Source organism: Pongo pygmaeus, chromosome 18 (genome assembly GCF_028885625.2).
Source record: "Pongo pygmaeus isolate AG05252 chromosome 18, NHGRI_mPonPyg2-v2.0_pri, whole genome shotgun sequence".
Taxonomy (NCBI): domain Eukaryota; kingdom Metazoa; phylum Chordata; class Mammalia; order Primates; family Hominidae; genus Pongo; species Pongo pygmaeus.
In genome coordinates this window covers 55,112,334-55,127,397 of record NC_072391.2, presented here as the reverse complement: position 1 = coordinate 55,127,397, position 15,064 = coordinate 55,112,334, and the positions used below count along the sequence as shown (strand labels likewise).

The following is a 15,064-nucleotide window of genomic DNA, read 5'->3' as shown; positions in this document are numbered from 1 at the left end:
GCGACTTGGAATGGATGGTTGGTGGGTAGACAAGGGCTAGTCCTGAAGCCTCATGGATAGAGCAGAGGACTTTTTGCTTAGATGACATGTTTATTGATGGTGCTTTGGAGAGCGGGGAACTTTCTTCTCTGAGTGGCTTCATGCATCTCATGCAAGTTTAGACTCTACATTCTGTTGCGTCACAGGAATCAAGGCCATAGGCCTGGCCAGCTCCCCTTGCCCCAGCCTGCTCCCACACCTTCAGGGGGACCCCGGGCACAGGGAAGCCCCCAGAGCACACCAGTATGACAAGAGCTTCAAAAAGGCACCTAAAAATAGCTTTCTAGCCCCCTCCCTTTCTTCTGAGGGCTCAAATTCAGGAGCTGAAATGGAGGGGGCTTGGGTGTGGGGCTGCAGGCGAGGGGCCGGAGCACATCTCTTGCTCTTGGACCTCAATTCTGGCTGGACCTTGCGGCTTACACCCTGACTCTCAAACCAGGTCACCAAACATTTTTCTCCAACCCCCCACCAGCCCTCCAGGAGTTGGCCGGGGACAGGGAAGGGTAAGATACTGTCATCCTGTGGCCCTGACCCTCTTCCAGGCTCTGCAACACACACAGACAGAGACAATTGCGTGTCTTTCTAAGGGAGCATTAGGTTTATTTCTAGTTAGGCTGAACTCCTGGGGAGATGGCTGGTGCCACCATAAGTCCTCGGTCTGGCCAGGGGACCTGAGGTGGCACTGTCTGGCAGCCTGGGAGTCAGCCTCCTTTCCAGAGATTAATGCCAGGGGGTCAGGTAGTTGACACGACTGTGGAGAGAAGTAGGGGTGAGGTGGGGGCTTCCAGGGTGTCCTAGGGGAAAAATCAGGCTTTCCCCCTCTAGGATCTGAAAACACAGCTTCCAGCCAGCCTCTATGTGGCTCAGGAGCCTTCAGTGGCTCCCTGTTTTCTGTATTTTCAGCTGTCCTCCTTAGCTTTCAAGCTAACCTCCCTCCTTTGACTGTGCCTCATCCTTCTCTCCCATTGATACCTAACTATGAGCAGCTTCACCCATTTTTCAATCATTTAGTGAACCTACTCTGTTAGGCACCATATGGTAGCAAAACCCAGAAATGTTTCCCCGTGTGAGAGAGGGGAAGGCTAGTTTCTGTCAATAATGATAGTGCAATAGTCTGAGTGCTCTCTAAGATAGGGACACAAAGGTAGTGACCAATGGGAGGGAGTGTGAGCCGGTAGGGAGAGGCAGAGGGTGGGGGAAGACTTCAAGGAGGATGGCACATCTGGGCTGGGCTTTAAAGAGCATGGAGGAGGCCGGGTGCGGTAGTTCACACCTGTAATCCCAGTACTTTGGGAGGCTGAGGCGGGTGGATCACGAGGTCAGGAGTTCGAGACCAGCCTGACCAACATGGTGAAACCTCATCTCTACTAAAAATACAAAAATTAGCTGAGCTTGGTTGCGCGCGCCTGTAATCCCAGCTACTCAGAAAGCTGAGGCAGGAGAATTGCTTGAACCTGAGAGGTGGAGGTTGCAGTGAGCTGAGATCAGGCCATTGCACTCTAGCCTGGGCGACAGAGTGAGACTCCATCTCAAAATTAATAATAATAATAATAATAATAATAATAATAATAATAATAATAGCACGAAGGAGTTTTCCAGGCAGAGGAGGAAGGGCCATCTAGGCGCTGAAACAGCACAGGCAAACGTGTGAAGAGTGCTTGGTCTGCTGGGTTTCGGGGGAGTCTAGTCTTGCTGGAGTGTACAAAGTGGGGCCGGGAAGGTGAGAGATGGCTTAGTTATGAAAATGTTTGAGTATCTTGCAACCTCTTGCAAGAGGTTCTTATCTTGGAGATAAGAACTCTTGTTCTTATCTTATCATCTCTTTACTTGTGGGGCAACCCTGCCGGGAAGACCACTTAGCCCCCTCCCTTAGGGCCTCTCCGCACCCTAAAAGGCAGATTCTTGGCTCTCTCCCTTGTGTTTCTTATTTGTCTGTTTTCTCTCCTTCTAGGTAACATCCTCGCCCCATCCTTTTGGCCTCCTCCAGTCAAACCTGGTGGGATGTGGACCCCCTCCCGCGACCACCCCCACCCCAGTGGGCTGCACATTTGCCAGGGGCGGATCTTTCCAGAGCGAAGCAGCTCGCGCCCTCCCAGGAGGGCCCCTCCTCCTCGCCAGGCCTCGCTGGGGCAGGGGGGTTTCACAGTCAGGGAGCCCCGAGGCTGTCCCCAGCAGTCGGATGGGAACGTGGTTGGCTGTGGGGCGGGACAGGACCGTTCCCTTACCTGTAGCTGGAGCCGAAGCTTCGGAAAGTGTTCCTGGGAAAGAATGGGGCGGGTGAGCACGAGATGGGAAGGGGCGACCCTCTCTGGGCGCCTCACTCGACCTCGGGAGCCACCGCCTCTCCCCGCCATCCCTCCTGAAGGGTTCCAGGGCGCCTTCACCCAATGCGAACGCCTCCACTCCGCAAGGATGGAGTTGTCAGGGAGGGCAAGGTGCTCCGTTTAGAAGGAATTACACATGTATTCATTTGAAATTGCAATTTGTTTCTGGTGTATTGGAGCCAATTTTTCCCAGTTCTCACGTTTTCAAGGGTCATTGCGTGTGCGCTAGGAAAGCGGCCCAGACCTCATCCTCCCTCCTCCGGATATGGGGTCCCCGGGCGCGTGGCGTCACTTACAGGGAGTCGAAAGGCAGGGGCTTCTGTCCGTAGCGGTCCAGGCTGGGGTTCTGGTTGAGACAGTACTGAGGCGGGCAGCAGGGATAGGGGCGCGGTGAGTCGGGGGAGCACGGACGCCCTGCCCACGCCCCACACAGGGCTTCCTGCTAGAGATCGTGGCCCTGAAGACTGGGAGGCCCTGCTCTGGGTCTCCTCCCCCTTCAACTCCCAGCTTAAGCCGCTCCCCACCAGGACCCCCCTCTCCCCGCTCAGGGACGGGTCTGCACGCAGCGCTCCCTACCCGCCAGCTCTGGGTCACGTCCGGCTTCAAGTACCGCACCGCGTAGCCGCTGAGACCCTCCACTGCGAACAGAAAGCCCCTCTCGAGCGCTCATCCGCTCCCCAGGACAAGCCCCGCCTCCTTGCCTAAGCCCCGCCCACAATCCAGCCCCACCCACACATGTTCGGTGAACGGGTCCCGCCTCCGCTGCCCCGCCAGGGCAAAGCCCCCGCCCCGACGGCTCCGCCTGGCTCCGCCCCCTCCCCAAGGGCAGTCCTGCCTCCAGATCCGCGCGCTCGTCTCGGCTCCACCCACCGCAAGTGCCAACGCTTCACCCCAGCGGCCCCGCCCTGTTTCTGCCTGGCCCGCCGCCTACGTTCCTGTCCGCAGTCCACGCTCCCTGCTCCAGCCCCGCGGCCCACCTGCCCGGCAGTTCCTTCAGCGGCCCGTAGACTGACCTCGCTTGCTCAGGCAAGGCAGCTTGAACTCCCCGGCCGAGGACACGAAGTGGGACCAGTCCTCGATGGCGCGCGTGAAGCAGGGCCAGTCCACTCGGTTGATGCCTGGCGCGATGGGCGCCAGCTTTCCCTCGTGGTACCTGTTGCGGAGCTTCTGGCCTGTCGCGGTGATGTCCTGACAGGGCCACGGGGGTCAGGCCCGCGCGGCCGTAGCCGCAGGAGCCTAGGGAAGCCATCCCAGTCCATCCCAAAGGCCTCAGTTGACAACTGGCCCGGTGCATTGGACCGAGGGGGCGCCCGAAGTCGTGAACCCGGATGGGGTGATGTGGGGAGCGGGAGTCCCAAGCAGGCACCTGAGAAGGTGCTCGGGGTGTAGATCCCAGGACCAGAGGTGCTTGGGGCTGGTGCCCCTTAGCAAACCCAAGGGCAGGGCAAAGGACACTCACCAAACACTGCAGGGGTTTGTTGGGGATCCCAAGGAGTGTAAAATGGGCGTTGTCAAATTCATCTGTTGAAACAAGAGAAAGGGAGCAGAGGTGTCTCCTTCACCAGTGGTCAGAGGTCATAGGAGAACTTTGGCCCACACTGTACTTTAAAAATTTTTTGAGGCCGGGCACGATGGCTCACACCTGTAATCCCAGCACTTTGGGAGGCCGAGGCGGGTGGATCACTTAAGGTCAGGAGTTCCAGACCAGACTGGCCAACATGGTGAGAACCCATCTCCAGTAAAAATGCAAAAATTAGCCAGGCATGGTGGCGAGCGCCTGTAATCCCGGGTACTCGGGAGGCTAAGGCAGAAGGATCACTTGAGTCCAGGAGGTCGAAGCTTCAGCGATCATGCCACTGCACTTCCACCTGGGTGACAGAGCAAGATCCTGTCTCAAAAAAAGAAAAAAAAGGCTGGGCATGGTAGCTCACACTTGTAATCCCAGCACTTTGGGAGGCCAAAGCAGGTGGATCACTGGAGCTCAGGAGTTCGAGACCAGCCTGGACAACAAGGTGAAACCCTGTCTCTACCAAAAATACGAAAAATTAGTTGAGTGTGGTGGCACGCAACTGTAGTCCCAGCTACTAGGGAGGCTAAGGCACGAGGATCACTGGAATCCAGGAGGTGGAGGTTGCAGTGAGCTGAGATTGCGCCACTGCACTCCAGCATGGGCAACAGAGCGAGACTCTCTTAAAAAATTTTTTTTTTAATTTGACAACTTAAAAAAATCTCAGATAAAATAGTATTCACATCTTACCCCTGGCAACAGAATAAAACTCCAAAGATTCCAATGTAAAAAGTGAACATGGGCAAATTCTTTTATAATCTTGGGATGGGAAAGGCCTTAATCATTTTAATTAAAAATCCAGAAGCTTTAAAGAAAAGATTGATCATTTAAATACATAAAAATAAACTTCTACATGGCAAAAATAAGTGCCAAAAAACAAATGGAAAAAATATTTCCACTTATTTTACAGATATTAATATTAATATTAATTAATATTCCTTAATATTGAAAGAGTGCCTAGAGATCAAGACACCCAAAAAATGCCAGGTATGGTGGCTCGAGCCTGTAGTGTCAGCTACTCAGGAAGCTGAGGCAGGAGGATTGCTTGAGCCCAGGAGTTTGAAGCTGCAAGTGAGCTGTGATCATGCCACTGCACTCCAGCCTGGGTGGCATAGTGAGACCTTGTTTTTAATAAATAAACAAATTAAGGAATTTCTCTATACGAGAACTCCAAGGTGCAGAAGGGTGTATACAATTTGCTACCATTTGCTTTTTAAAAAAATTTTTTTTGAGACGGAGTCTTGCTCTGTCACCCAGGCTGGAGTACGGTGGCGCGGTCTCGGCTCACTGCAACCTCTGCCTCCCAGGTTCAAGCGATTCTCATGCCTCAGCCTCCTGAGTAGCTGGGACTACAGGTGCGTGCTACCATGCCCGGCTAATTTTTGTATTTTTAATAGAGATGGGGTTTCATCATGTTGGCCAGGCTGGTCTCGAACTCCTGACCTCAAGTGATCTGTCCACCTCAGCCTCCCAAAGTGCTGGGATTACAGGTGTGAGCCACCGCGCCCGGCCTACTGTTTGCTTTAAAATGGTAGACTAAACATAGACTGTTGGAAACAGAGAATATATATTCAGGTCATCACCTTAACCAAATCATCAAACTTAGCATCACAAATAATGTGATAATGAAATTCTGTGCCTCCTGCTGCAGCATTATGGCAAACACGGCATCTGTCACCTGTGAAAGATTCTGGCCAGCAGCGTTTAACCTGGGGATTCATGTCTCTACACCTAGCTGCTGGTTTACAGAAAATAGATTAACAAGGTAAGAAACACCATGAGGAAACAGTGGCTCAAATTCACCATATGGGACTGTCTACAACACAACTGTTGGAGACTGTTTAAAAAGTCAGTATGATGGTGGGCAATGGAAACTGGGTGGACTGTTTTAGACTAAGATGAAAGACGTAACAAGTAAATGAAATACATAATCCTGGATTGAATTCTTGTTCCAAAAAATCATTTTAAAACCAGAAAAGACGTCTTTGAGGGCAATTGGGGAGATTTTAATATGGTCTGGATATTAGACGTTGTAGAAGTATTGTTAGCTTTCCTAGGTGTGATGATGGTATTGAGTCCTGTAGAAGGATGTTTTTGTCCTTGGGAGCTGCTTGCTAAAGGGTGTCCAAGAATGTAAGAGAGAGGGCGAGAGAAGCAAAAATATGGCAAAAATCAACTGAAGCATGAGGAAGGTGGTGGGTACTCATAGTAGTATCCTTTCAACTTTTCTCCATTTGAAAATGTTTACCGTGTAAAGTAAAAATAAAATCCTGAGGTCTCCGCAATGTATTGACTGAGCGGACCCCACTCTTGGCTAAGGGGACCCCCCAAAACCTTAAAAAACTGAGTTCCCAGCCATAAGGGGACAGGAGGTCAGACATGCTTCATTCTACTCCTGCCTTTTTGAAGTTTAGACACAATAAATGACCAGCATTAATGTTAAACTAGCAATCACAAGGCCAGGTGCGGTGGCTACGCCTGTAATCCCAGTGGTTTTGGAGGCCAATCACTTGAGGTCAGGATTTTGAGACCACCCTGGCTGACATGGTGAAACCCCATGTCTACTAAAAATACAAAAATCAGCTGGGCGTGGTGGCACACTCCTGCAGTCCCAGCTAGCTACTCAGGAGGCTGAGGCAGGAGAATCATTTGAACCCAGGATGCGGAAGTTGCAGTGAGCCGAGATTGCACCACTGCACCCCAGCCTGGGTGACAGAGCAAGACTCCGTCTCAAAAAAAAAAAGAAAAAAAAAAGAGAGAGAGAGAGATTATAAGACTAAGAGAACAGACTCTTTGTGGCAATAAGATACCAAATTATTGTTGTTATTATTATTATTATTATTATTATTATTATTATTGAGACAGAGTGTCACTCTGTTGCCCAGGCTGGAGTGCAGTGGCGCGATCTCGGCTCACTGCAACCTCCGCCTCCTGGGTTCAAGCAATTCTCCTGCCTCAGTCTCCCGAGTAGCTGGGATTACAAGCGCACACTACCACGCCTGGCTAATTTTTGTATTTTTAGTAGAGACAGGGTTTTACCATATTGGTCAGGCTGGTCTTGAATTCCTGACCTCAGGCGATCCACTTGCCTCGGCCTCCCAAAGTGCTGGAATTACAGGCGTCAGCCGCCGTGCCCGGCCAAGATACCAGATTATTAACAGGACCTAAGGCCGTGCCAGGCAAGGGTTAAGTCACGCACCCCTGCACTTAAAGAATAAACTATAGGCTGGTTGTGGTAGCTCACGCCTGTAATTCCAACACTTCAGGAGGCTGAAGCTGGAGGATCACTTGAGCCCAGAAGTTGGAGGCCAGCCCTGGCAGCATAGTATAACCCTGTCTCCACACAAAACAAACAAACAACAACAACAACAAAAATAGCCTGGCATGGTGGTGTGTGCCTGTAGTCCCAGCTACTCAAGAGGCTGAAGTGGGAGGATCACCTGAACCTGGGAGGTCGAGGCTGTAATGAGCCATGTTTGTGACATTGCACTCTGGCCTGGGTGATGGAGAGAAACTCTGACAAAACAAAACAAAACAAAACAAAAAACAAAACACAAAAATAAATAAGCTATGTTTTAATTGCCACGAGGTTTTTCTTTTTCTCTAGCCCTGGCCTTGAGATAAGCAATATTAAAACAACTACAACTCATACAGCTCACAGATGCTGACAAACTGATCCCCTGATCCACCAGCCACAGCTATGCCTTTGATTGCATAAGAGGCTGATTTCAATAACTTTCTCCAGATAAGAAGACCACCAACTGGACTTCCTGTTGGACTGGTCCTGCCCGGCATACAGAGGCTGCTCACTTGCTGGGCTTCGCTTCCTGAAAAGACCTTTTGACATATAGGGCCTAACTGTAATACATTTAAAGGTTAAGTCTCCACCTCAAAGCGAACATGGGTTGTATGTTACATGCGTGTTTGTTCAATATGCCCATGTCAGTACTATCTTCATGAATATTCATAGCTCCTCCTATAACCTATTGAATATGTATGTTTAGCCAACCCTTTGAACACAAAGCTCTTACCCAACCCCTCCTCCTTTGACATGCCTGTCTTTGGGCTTCAGCTGGAGGCGCACTTTCCAGCCTGTGGGATGGCCACCTTGCAGCTATAACCCCTTATAAGAAATAAAGTCTCCTTTTCTAAACTTATACATTTATTTTTATTTTTTGAAGACAGAGTCTCACTCTGTCACCCAGGCTGGAGTGCAGTGGCTCCATCTCGGCTCATTGCAACCTCTGCCTCCCGGGTTTAGGTGATTCTCCTGCCTCAGCCTGGGAGCTGGGATTACAGGCACCCACCACCCCGCCTGGCTAATTTTTGTATTTTTAGTGAAGATGGGGTTTCACCAGGTTGGCCAGGCTGGTCTCGAACTTCTGACCTCATGTGATCTGCCTGCCTCAGCCTCCCAAAATGCTGAGATTACGGGCGTGAGCCACCGTGCCCTGCCTAAATTTATAAATTTCTGATTTTTCAGTTAACAGTAATAAAAAGTTGGGGAGCAAAATAACGTGTTTATATTCCCATTAGTAAACCAGGGAGAGACATCAGAAACTAAGAATGTTGGGGGAGTTACCTGTATAGGGGGGCAGTGGGAGTGAGGCTTGTTGCTGTGCATATTGTTACAGCATTTTGAGCTTTGAAGTTGTGACTATTACTTTTACTTAAAGCATATGCTTACAATAAAATACATACCTACATCAGAGCTTTCCTTAAAAATCTAGATTCCTGGCTTCTCTCGGAAGCGGGAAATTGGAAGAACTGGTGACCTGGCTGGCCCCTCCAACATAGCACAGTCTGCGGGGAGCCCCGTGGCTGCCGTTTAAATAGGGCAGGTGTGGGTGCCCCATTTCCCTGTGGAATTTTCCTTCCCCACGGCCTCCTCACCCACTTCCCTCATTTGTGTTTCCCATCAGGGCCCATGTGGCAACTCTGGTAATCTCTGTGCGGTCTCTGACACCCTCAACCCACCTGTCACCCAAGCTGGAGCCTAGGTATGGGCCTGCACTCCCCCTGTTCGGCCTCCTATCCCGCCCCGCCTGCACCTACTCCTGTTGACTTTATCTGCTAAATACCTTCTAAATCCCTCCACACGCAAGCTCCTCAGTCCATGCGGGGTTATTCACTAGGCCCGTGGGGCTCTTTTGCCCTGAATGCCCACACGTCCTCCTCTCCTGCATGGGGGCTGTGAGGAGAGGTCTCTCTTTTCCACATACAGAGATGCTTGGGCAGAAGTTGTTACTGTTATGACTCCTACCACTGCACCTGTCAACCTCTCCCCAGTTCTCTCTCCGTTAATTACAACAGGCTAGGCACAGTGGCTCATGCCTGTAATCTCAGCACTTTGGGAGGCCAAGGCAGGAGGATCGTTTGAACCCAGGAGTTGAGACCAGGCTAGGCAACATAGGGAGACCCTGTCTCTACAAATAATTTTTTAAAATTAGCAGGGCAGGGTGGCATGGGTCTGTGGTCCCAGCTACTCGGGAGGTTGAGATGGGAGGATCATTTGAGTCTGGGAGGTCGAGGTTGCAGTGAGCTGTGATCATGCCACTGCACTCCAGCCTGGGCGACAGAGTAGGACACTGTCTTCAAAAAACAAAACAACAATAACAACAATGGCATCAGCAATAGTTTTTGAGCACATATTATGTGCCAGGCACTACTCTAAGTGCTTTTTTTTTTGAGATGGAGACTCGCTCTTGTTGCCTAGGCTGGAGTGCAGTGGCGCGATCTTGGCTCACTGCAACCTCCGCCTCCCAGGTTTAAGTGATTCTCATGCCTCAGCCTCCCAAATAGCTGGGATTACAGGTGCCTGCCACCACGCCTGGTTAATTTTTGTATTTTTAGTAGAGATGGGGTTTCACCATATTGGCCAGGCTGGTCTCAAACTCCTGACCTCAGGTGATCAGCCTGCCTTGGCCTCCCAAAGTGCTGGGATTGCAGGCGTGAGCCACTGCGCCCAGCCTCTAAGAGTTTTTTGTGCCTTATCTCCTTCTAACCCCACAACAACTCTTTGAGGCAGGCCTTGTCGATTATCCTCATTGTACTGAGCAGTAAACAGAGGCTCAGACCTGGCCAAAGTGTCCTGGGCAGGGAGCAGCAGAGCTGGGACTGGCCTCTTTCATCCTTGCATCTGTCTCCCTCTTTCTTGAAACCACCTGCCCCTTCCCCAAAGGGGATCCTGCACTGGTGGCCTGACCTTTGCGGCAGTAGGTGGTGGACTGGCAGTGCTCATCAGGAAGGCAGGACTTGACAGTGTCCCTGTCCATGTGGCGCAGGGTGGGCAGGGCTGGGTGGTAGAGCTGCTGCTTCACGCCCGCCAGCTGGTTGCGCTGCCGCTCCACGGGAAGCAGGATGGCCGGGGAGGCATACACATGTGTGGAGCCATCGTCCCAGGGCACCAGGTCGATGATGCGGGCCATAGCTGGGGGGCAGAGGGTTCTAAGGGGCTCACCCTGGGCTCATGCCGGCCAGACACCCTTCTCTGCATGAAAACAACCTTGGCCAGTGCCGATGTCTACTTGCCAAACATTTATTTAGCACCTACTGTGTGCCAGGCCATTTTTCTGGAGCTCAGCATGAGGTGGCAGGAACATTCAGGTAACAGAAAATAACAGAGACAACCCTCCCACTCCCCTTCCAACACACACACACACACACACACACACACACACACACACACACACATTGTGCCTTGTGCCATGGCTGTGAGGGAGGTCAGTACAGAGTGAGTGTTTCTGGGGAGGCTGGGGTTGGGACATTCAAGGAATGGTCTAAAAGAGGTGGTATTTGAGTCTATTTGTTTTTTTTTTTCTTTCTTTTCTTTTTTTTTTTTTTTGAGACAGAGTCTCACTCTCCTGCTCAGACTGAAGTACAGTGGCGCCATCTTGGCTCAATGCAACCTCTGTCTTCTGGGTTCAAGTGATTCTCCTGCCTCAGCCTCCTGAGGAACTGGGATTATAGGCATCCACCACCACATGTGGCTAGTTTTTGTATTTTTAGTAGAGACGGGGTTTCACCATGTTGGCTAGGCTGGTCTCGAATTCCTGACCTCAAGTGATCCACCCGCCTCAGCTTCTCAAAGTGCTGGGATTACAGGTGTGAGCCACCTTGCCTGGCGAGTCTGTTCTTAAATAATAAGCAGGAAAGTGCAGCAGCAAGTGGATTCAGAATGTAGCTTAGTATGCCGTATACCTCTGGGTGAATAATTATGGACTTTCCCTAGCTAAGATATTTACCCAAAATTCTACAGATTGACTCAGAAAGATTTTCAGGAAGGGGAGCAACATGATATATTTAAACTAGAAAAGCATTACTGGATACCCAGTGCCTCCCTTTAAAAAGCAGATAGTCCCAGGAGCCTTTCAGTCATTTACACTTTAGTGAGAATTTGTTGAGGCAGCTTGCTTTTCCTGACCCTGAGTTAGAGGTGAGAGGTGGAGATGGGAGCTAGGGTGGCAGGAGGAGAGAGGACCTTAGATCATGGAGGAGCAGGGAGGGGGCATGGTGACAAGGCATGGGGAAGCTGCCTTAGGGGATGTGACTGCCTGGGGGGGGACAGGGAGGGGGATCACGGAGATGGGGAAGAGAGCGAGGGCTCCCTGCTTCTGACTCACCAATAGCAGCTACCTTATCTGTAGGGCCCAGGCCCAGGTGCACAGGCTTATAAGGACTTTCAGCTCTTTGACTGCTCAGTGGGCAGAAGAGGAAGTGAGGTGGACGAGCCCTTATTATGGACAGCAGCAGAATAAAGGAACATTGTGCACAGACAATGCCCATTGCAGCCTGATTCTGAGGCACCCACTCCTTAGCAACCCTGGCAACTACAGGCTCTAACAAGAGCCTGTGCCAGAATTCCTGTGCTCTGGCCACTCCCTTCCAGTCTTCCTGAAGGCTGTGGTCTCCCAGGCCTCAGCACAGGCCAGGCATCTTGGGAAATGTCAGATGGGGAGCTGGGGTTCTCTGGAGGTAGTCAGGCCAAGGCAGGCCAGAAATGGCTACTGAGCCCACTGCAGGCTATGTAATCCTGGGCTAATTACCGCATCTCTCTGGGACTCAAGGCTGTCCTCTATGTTAGGCGAGGACTCTAGGATCTGCCGTTAGGAGGATCTGGATGCTGAGAGGGATCTCCCCTCCCTGGAACCCTCAGGGAAGAGGGCACTGCACTGTCTGCCAGCCTTTGAGTCTCCAGGAGTGGAGATTAGCTGTGGCCAGTATCCAGGGTAAGCGTGAGGGGATCAGGGAGAGTGGTGGCCTCAGCAGGCCAGGGATTAGCAGATGATACTCCACCCTCAGCCCCTGCAGGACTGCAGGCTCCCCACTCCCAGGAAAGCCAGGCTGTGAGTGCCCAAGCCCAGCACCCCAAAGCCCTGGGGCCTGCCCACTGTCCTGGTCACAACCATTAGAAACAGACCCCCAAGGTGAGGAAACCCCAGGAAAGCCTAACTTATTTGCATATATTGGCATGTGCTTTGCATATACCTGCCCAGGGGCTGAGCCTGATGGGTCTTGGAGCCCCTCCTGTGAAATTCTTGTAGGATTTGTTTCCCCAGTTGCTCCTCCTCCAGTGCTCCATACAGCTTCCAGAACAGCTTCCCTAACTGCTACCCCTTACAGAAAACCTTCCCAGAGTTGACTCCACTCACCACCCCACCCCCAATTTATTTCTTGACTCTTTTAAAGTTATAAAATAGAAGAAATACAGAAAGTGCATAAATATCTAATGTAACTAATAATTTACAAAATGAGACCCCATATAACTACCACCCACGCTGGTCAAGACATGGAGTACTACTTTTAAAACAGTTTAGCAGTTTCTTAAAAAATGAAACAGAAATGTACCATATGATTGGGTCATCTGGAAGATTCTACCCCAGGAGGCTTTCCAAGAGAAATGAAAGTATATTGTGAGATGCGATGGCTCATGCCTGTAATCCCAGCACTTTGGGAGGCCGAGGTGGGCAGATCACTTGAGGTTAGGAATTTGAGACCAGCCTGGCCAACATGGTGAAAACCCGTCTCTACTGAAAATACAAAAATTAGCTGGGCGTGGTGGTGCAAGCCTGTAATCCCAGCTACTCAGGAGGCTGAGGCAGGAGAATCGCTTGAACCTGGGAGGCGGAGGTTGCAGTGAGCTGAGATCGCAGCATCGCACTCTAGTCTGGGCGGCAAGAGCAAGATTCCGTCTCAAAAAAAAAAAAAAAAAAAGGTATATATCTCCACAAAGACTTGCACACAAATGTTCATAGCAACATGATGTATAGCCAAAAAGTGGAAACAACCCGTGTCCACTGATGAGTGGATAAACTGTGGTGCGTCTATACTATGCAATACTCTTGGGCAATGAAAAGAAATGAAGTTCTGATACAAGCTACGAGGTGGATGAACCTCAAAAACATTACGCTACATCAAACAAGCCAGATGTGAAAACTCACATATTGTATGACCCATTTATATAAAATGTCCAGGAAAGATAAATCTATAGACACAGAAAGCAGATGTATGGTTGCCTGGGACTGGGGTGTACGAATGAAGAGTGGTTATCTTCTGGTGTGAGGGATCTTACTGGGGCAATGGGAATGTTCTAAAACCAGATGTGGTAAGAGTTGCACAGTTCAGTCAATGTGTTAAAAATCATTGAGTTAGGCTGGAGTGGTGGCTCACGCCTGTAATTCCAGCCCTTGGGGAACCCCAAGTGGGTGGATTGCTTGAGCCCGGGAGTTCGAGACCAGCCTGGGAAACATGGCGAAACCCTGTCTCTACAAAAAATACGAAAATTAACTGGGCATGGTGGCATGTGCCTGTGGTCACAGCTACTTGGGAGGCTGAGGTGGGAGAATGACTTCAGCTCAGAAGGTCGAGGCTGCGGTGAGCTATGATCACACCACTGCACTCCAGCCTGGGTGACAGAGTGACACCCTGTCTTAAATAAATAAATAAATAAATAATAAGTAATATAAAAGTCATTGAATTGTATACTTACCATGGGTGAATTTTATGGCATGTGTATTCCCATGAGCTTGTTTTGAAAAATAGATGCCAGCCAAGTTAGTAAAAGAAAGCAAGACATTGGCCCTGCCAGTCCCTAGAAGCTTCCACATATGCCTTCCCAATCACAACCCCCAACCCAGCAAGAAGGAACCACTCTCCCATCTTGTAGTACAACCTGTGCTTTTATTTATGGGCAACTATAGAAAACTTTATTTAACAACTCTAGGCTTTATAGAAAACTAGAGGCTGCAAATGTACTTATGTTTGTAGCCATAGACAGGACAGACTAATTTTGCCTTTTGGGAACTTTGTATGCATGGATCACTGGGGTCTTCTTTTGAATCTGGCTTCTTTCTCTCCATATATATGCACATGAGATTCATCCAAACTTTAGCCACTGTGTGTGGCTGTGTTTTGCTCATTTTCCCCACCCTAGAGCCCACTACTCTTCCCTCAGGCCCATCTAATTTTCCCTCCTTTCCACTCTGCAGGGGCTCCAGCTGCCTCTAAGTTGCCCAATCCCAGGACGCATTTCAAGTCTCAGACAGTGGCCCCTCGGATAATTCCCTCACCCCAACACAGCCACTACTCTTGGCTTTCACCTCACCCCATGCTTCTGCTTCTCCATCCCCATCCCTAGCAGCTCCTTTAGGCTCCTTTACTAGCTCCTGCTCTTTTTGCATCCTCTGAGTGAGCCCAAGTGTTCCAGGTGCCACCTCTGGTCCTCTTTGTTTCCTTGGGTTTCCTAGTTGATATCAGTCAGTCCTGTGGCTTTAAGCATCATCTGCAAGCTGAGGCCTCCAAAATTTCTATCTCCAGTAGACCTCTCCCTAAGTCACACGCGTGCACGCACACACACACACACACTCACATATCAACCTGGATGTCTCTCAGACTTTTTTCTTTTTTTGCTTAGGCTGGAATGCAGTGGTGTGATCTTGGCTCACTGAAACCTCCACCCACTGGGTTCAGGCGATTCTCCTGCCTCAGCCTCCAGAGTAGCTGGGATTATAGGCACCTGCCACCATGCCCGACTAATTTTTGTATTTTTAGTAGAGACAGAGTTTTGCCATGTTGGCAAGGCTTGTCTCGAACTCCTGACCTCAGGTGATCCACCTGCCTCGGCCTCCCAAAATGC

General features: G+C 50.4%; 2 protein-coding genes across 8 annotated transcripts in view; one reads left to right on the top strand and one right to left on the bottom strand.

The window, feature by feature from the left end:
• Positions 1-618: 618 nt before the first annotated feature.
• On the bottom strand, positions 619-11,741 carry SPMIP8 (sperm microtubule inner protein 8). 3 transcript variants are annotated; one of them, XR_008494732.2, is made up of 8 exons: positions 11,553-11,715; positions 10,136-10,360; positions 3,823-3,884; positions 3,377-3,551; positions 2,940-3,001; positions 2,564-2,724; positions 2,265-2,297; positions 619-790 (listed from the first exon to the last, which is right to left on the bottom strand). XR_008494732.2 is itself a non-coding variant. In XM_054455092.2 (8 exons), the coding sequence occupies exons 1-8, from the start codon at positions 11,713-11,715 to the stop codon at positions 760-762; spliced, it is 816 nt and encodes a 271-aa protein (XP_054311067.2). In that variant the 5' UTR covers positions 11,716-11,741; the 3' UTR covers positions 619-759. The 3 variants fall into 3 exon arrangements, 2 of the variants coding, with proteins under 2 accessions (XP_054311067.2, XP_054311068.2); XM_054455092.2 differs by having other exon boundaries at positions 2,660-2,724; positions 11,553-11,741; XM_054455093.2 differs by having other exon boundaries at positions 2,660-2,724; positions 10,136-10,420; positions 11,553-11,581.
• Positions 11,742-11,758: 17 nt separating this feature from the next.
• Positions 11,759-15,064, top strand: part of CNGB1 (cyclic nucleotide gated channel subunit beta 1) — a 95,410-nt gene continuing 92,104 nt past the window's right edge. For 2 of the 5 annotated variants that reach the window (XM_054455090.2, XM_054455086.2), the window contains exon 1: positions 11,810-13,144. Coding sequence is in view for 1 of the 5 variants with exons in the window: in XM_054455089.1 (XP_054311064.1) it covers positions 12,050-12,158 (109 nt within the window). In the remaining 4 variants the exon portion in view is untranslated. Of the gene's footprint in view, positions 13,145-15,064 lie in introns of all 5 variants that reach the window. The other 3 variants (XM_054455089.1, XM_054455087.2, XM_054455088.1) reach the window with 3 other exon arrangements.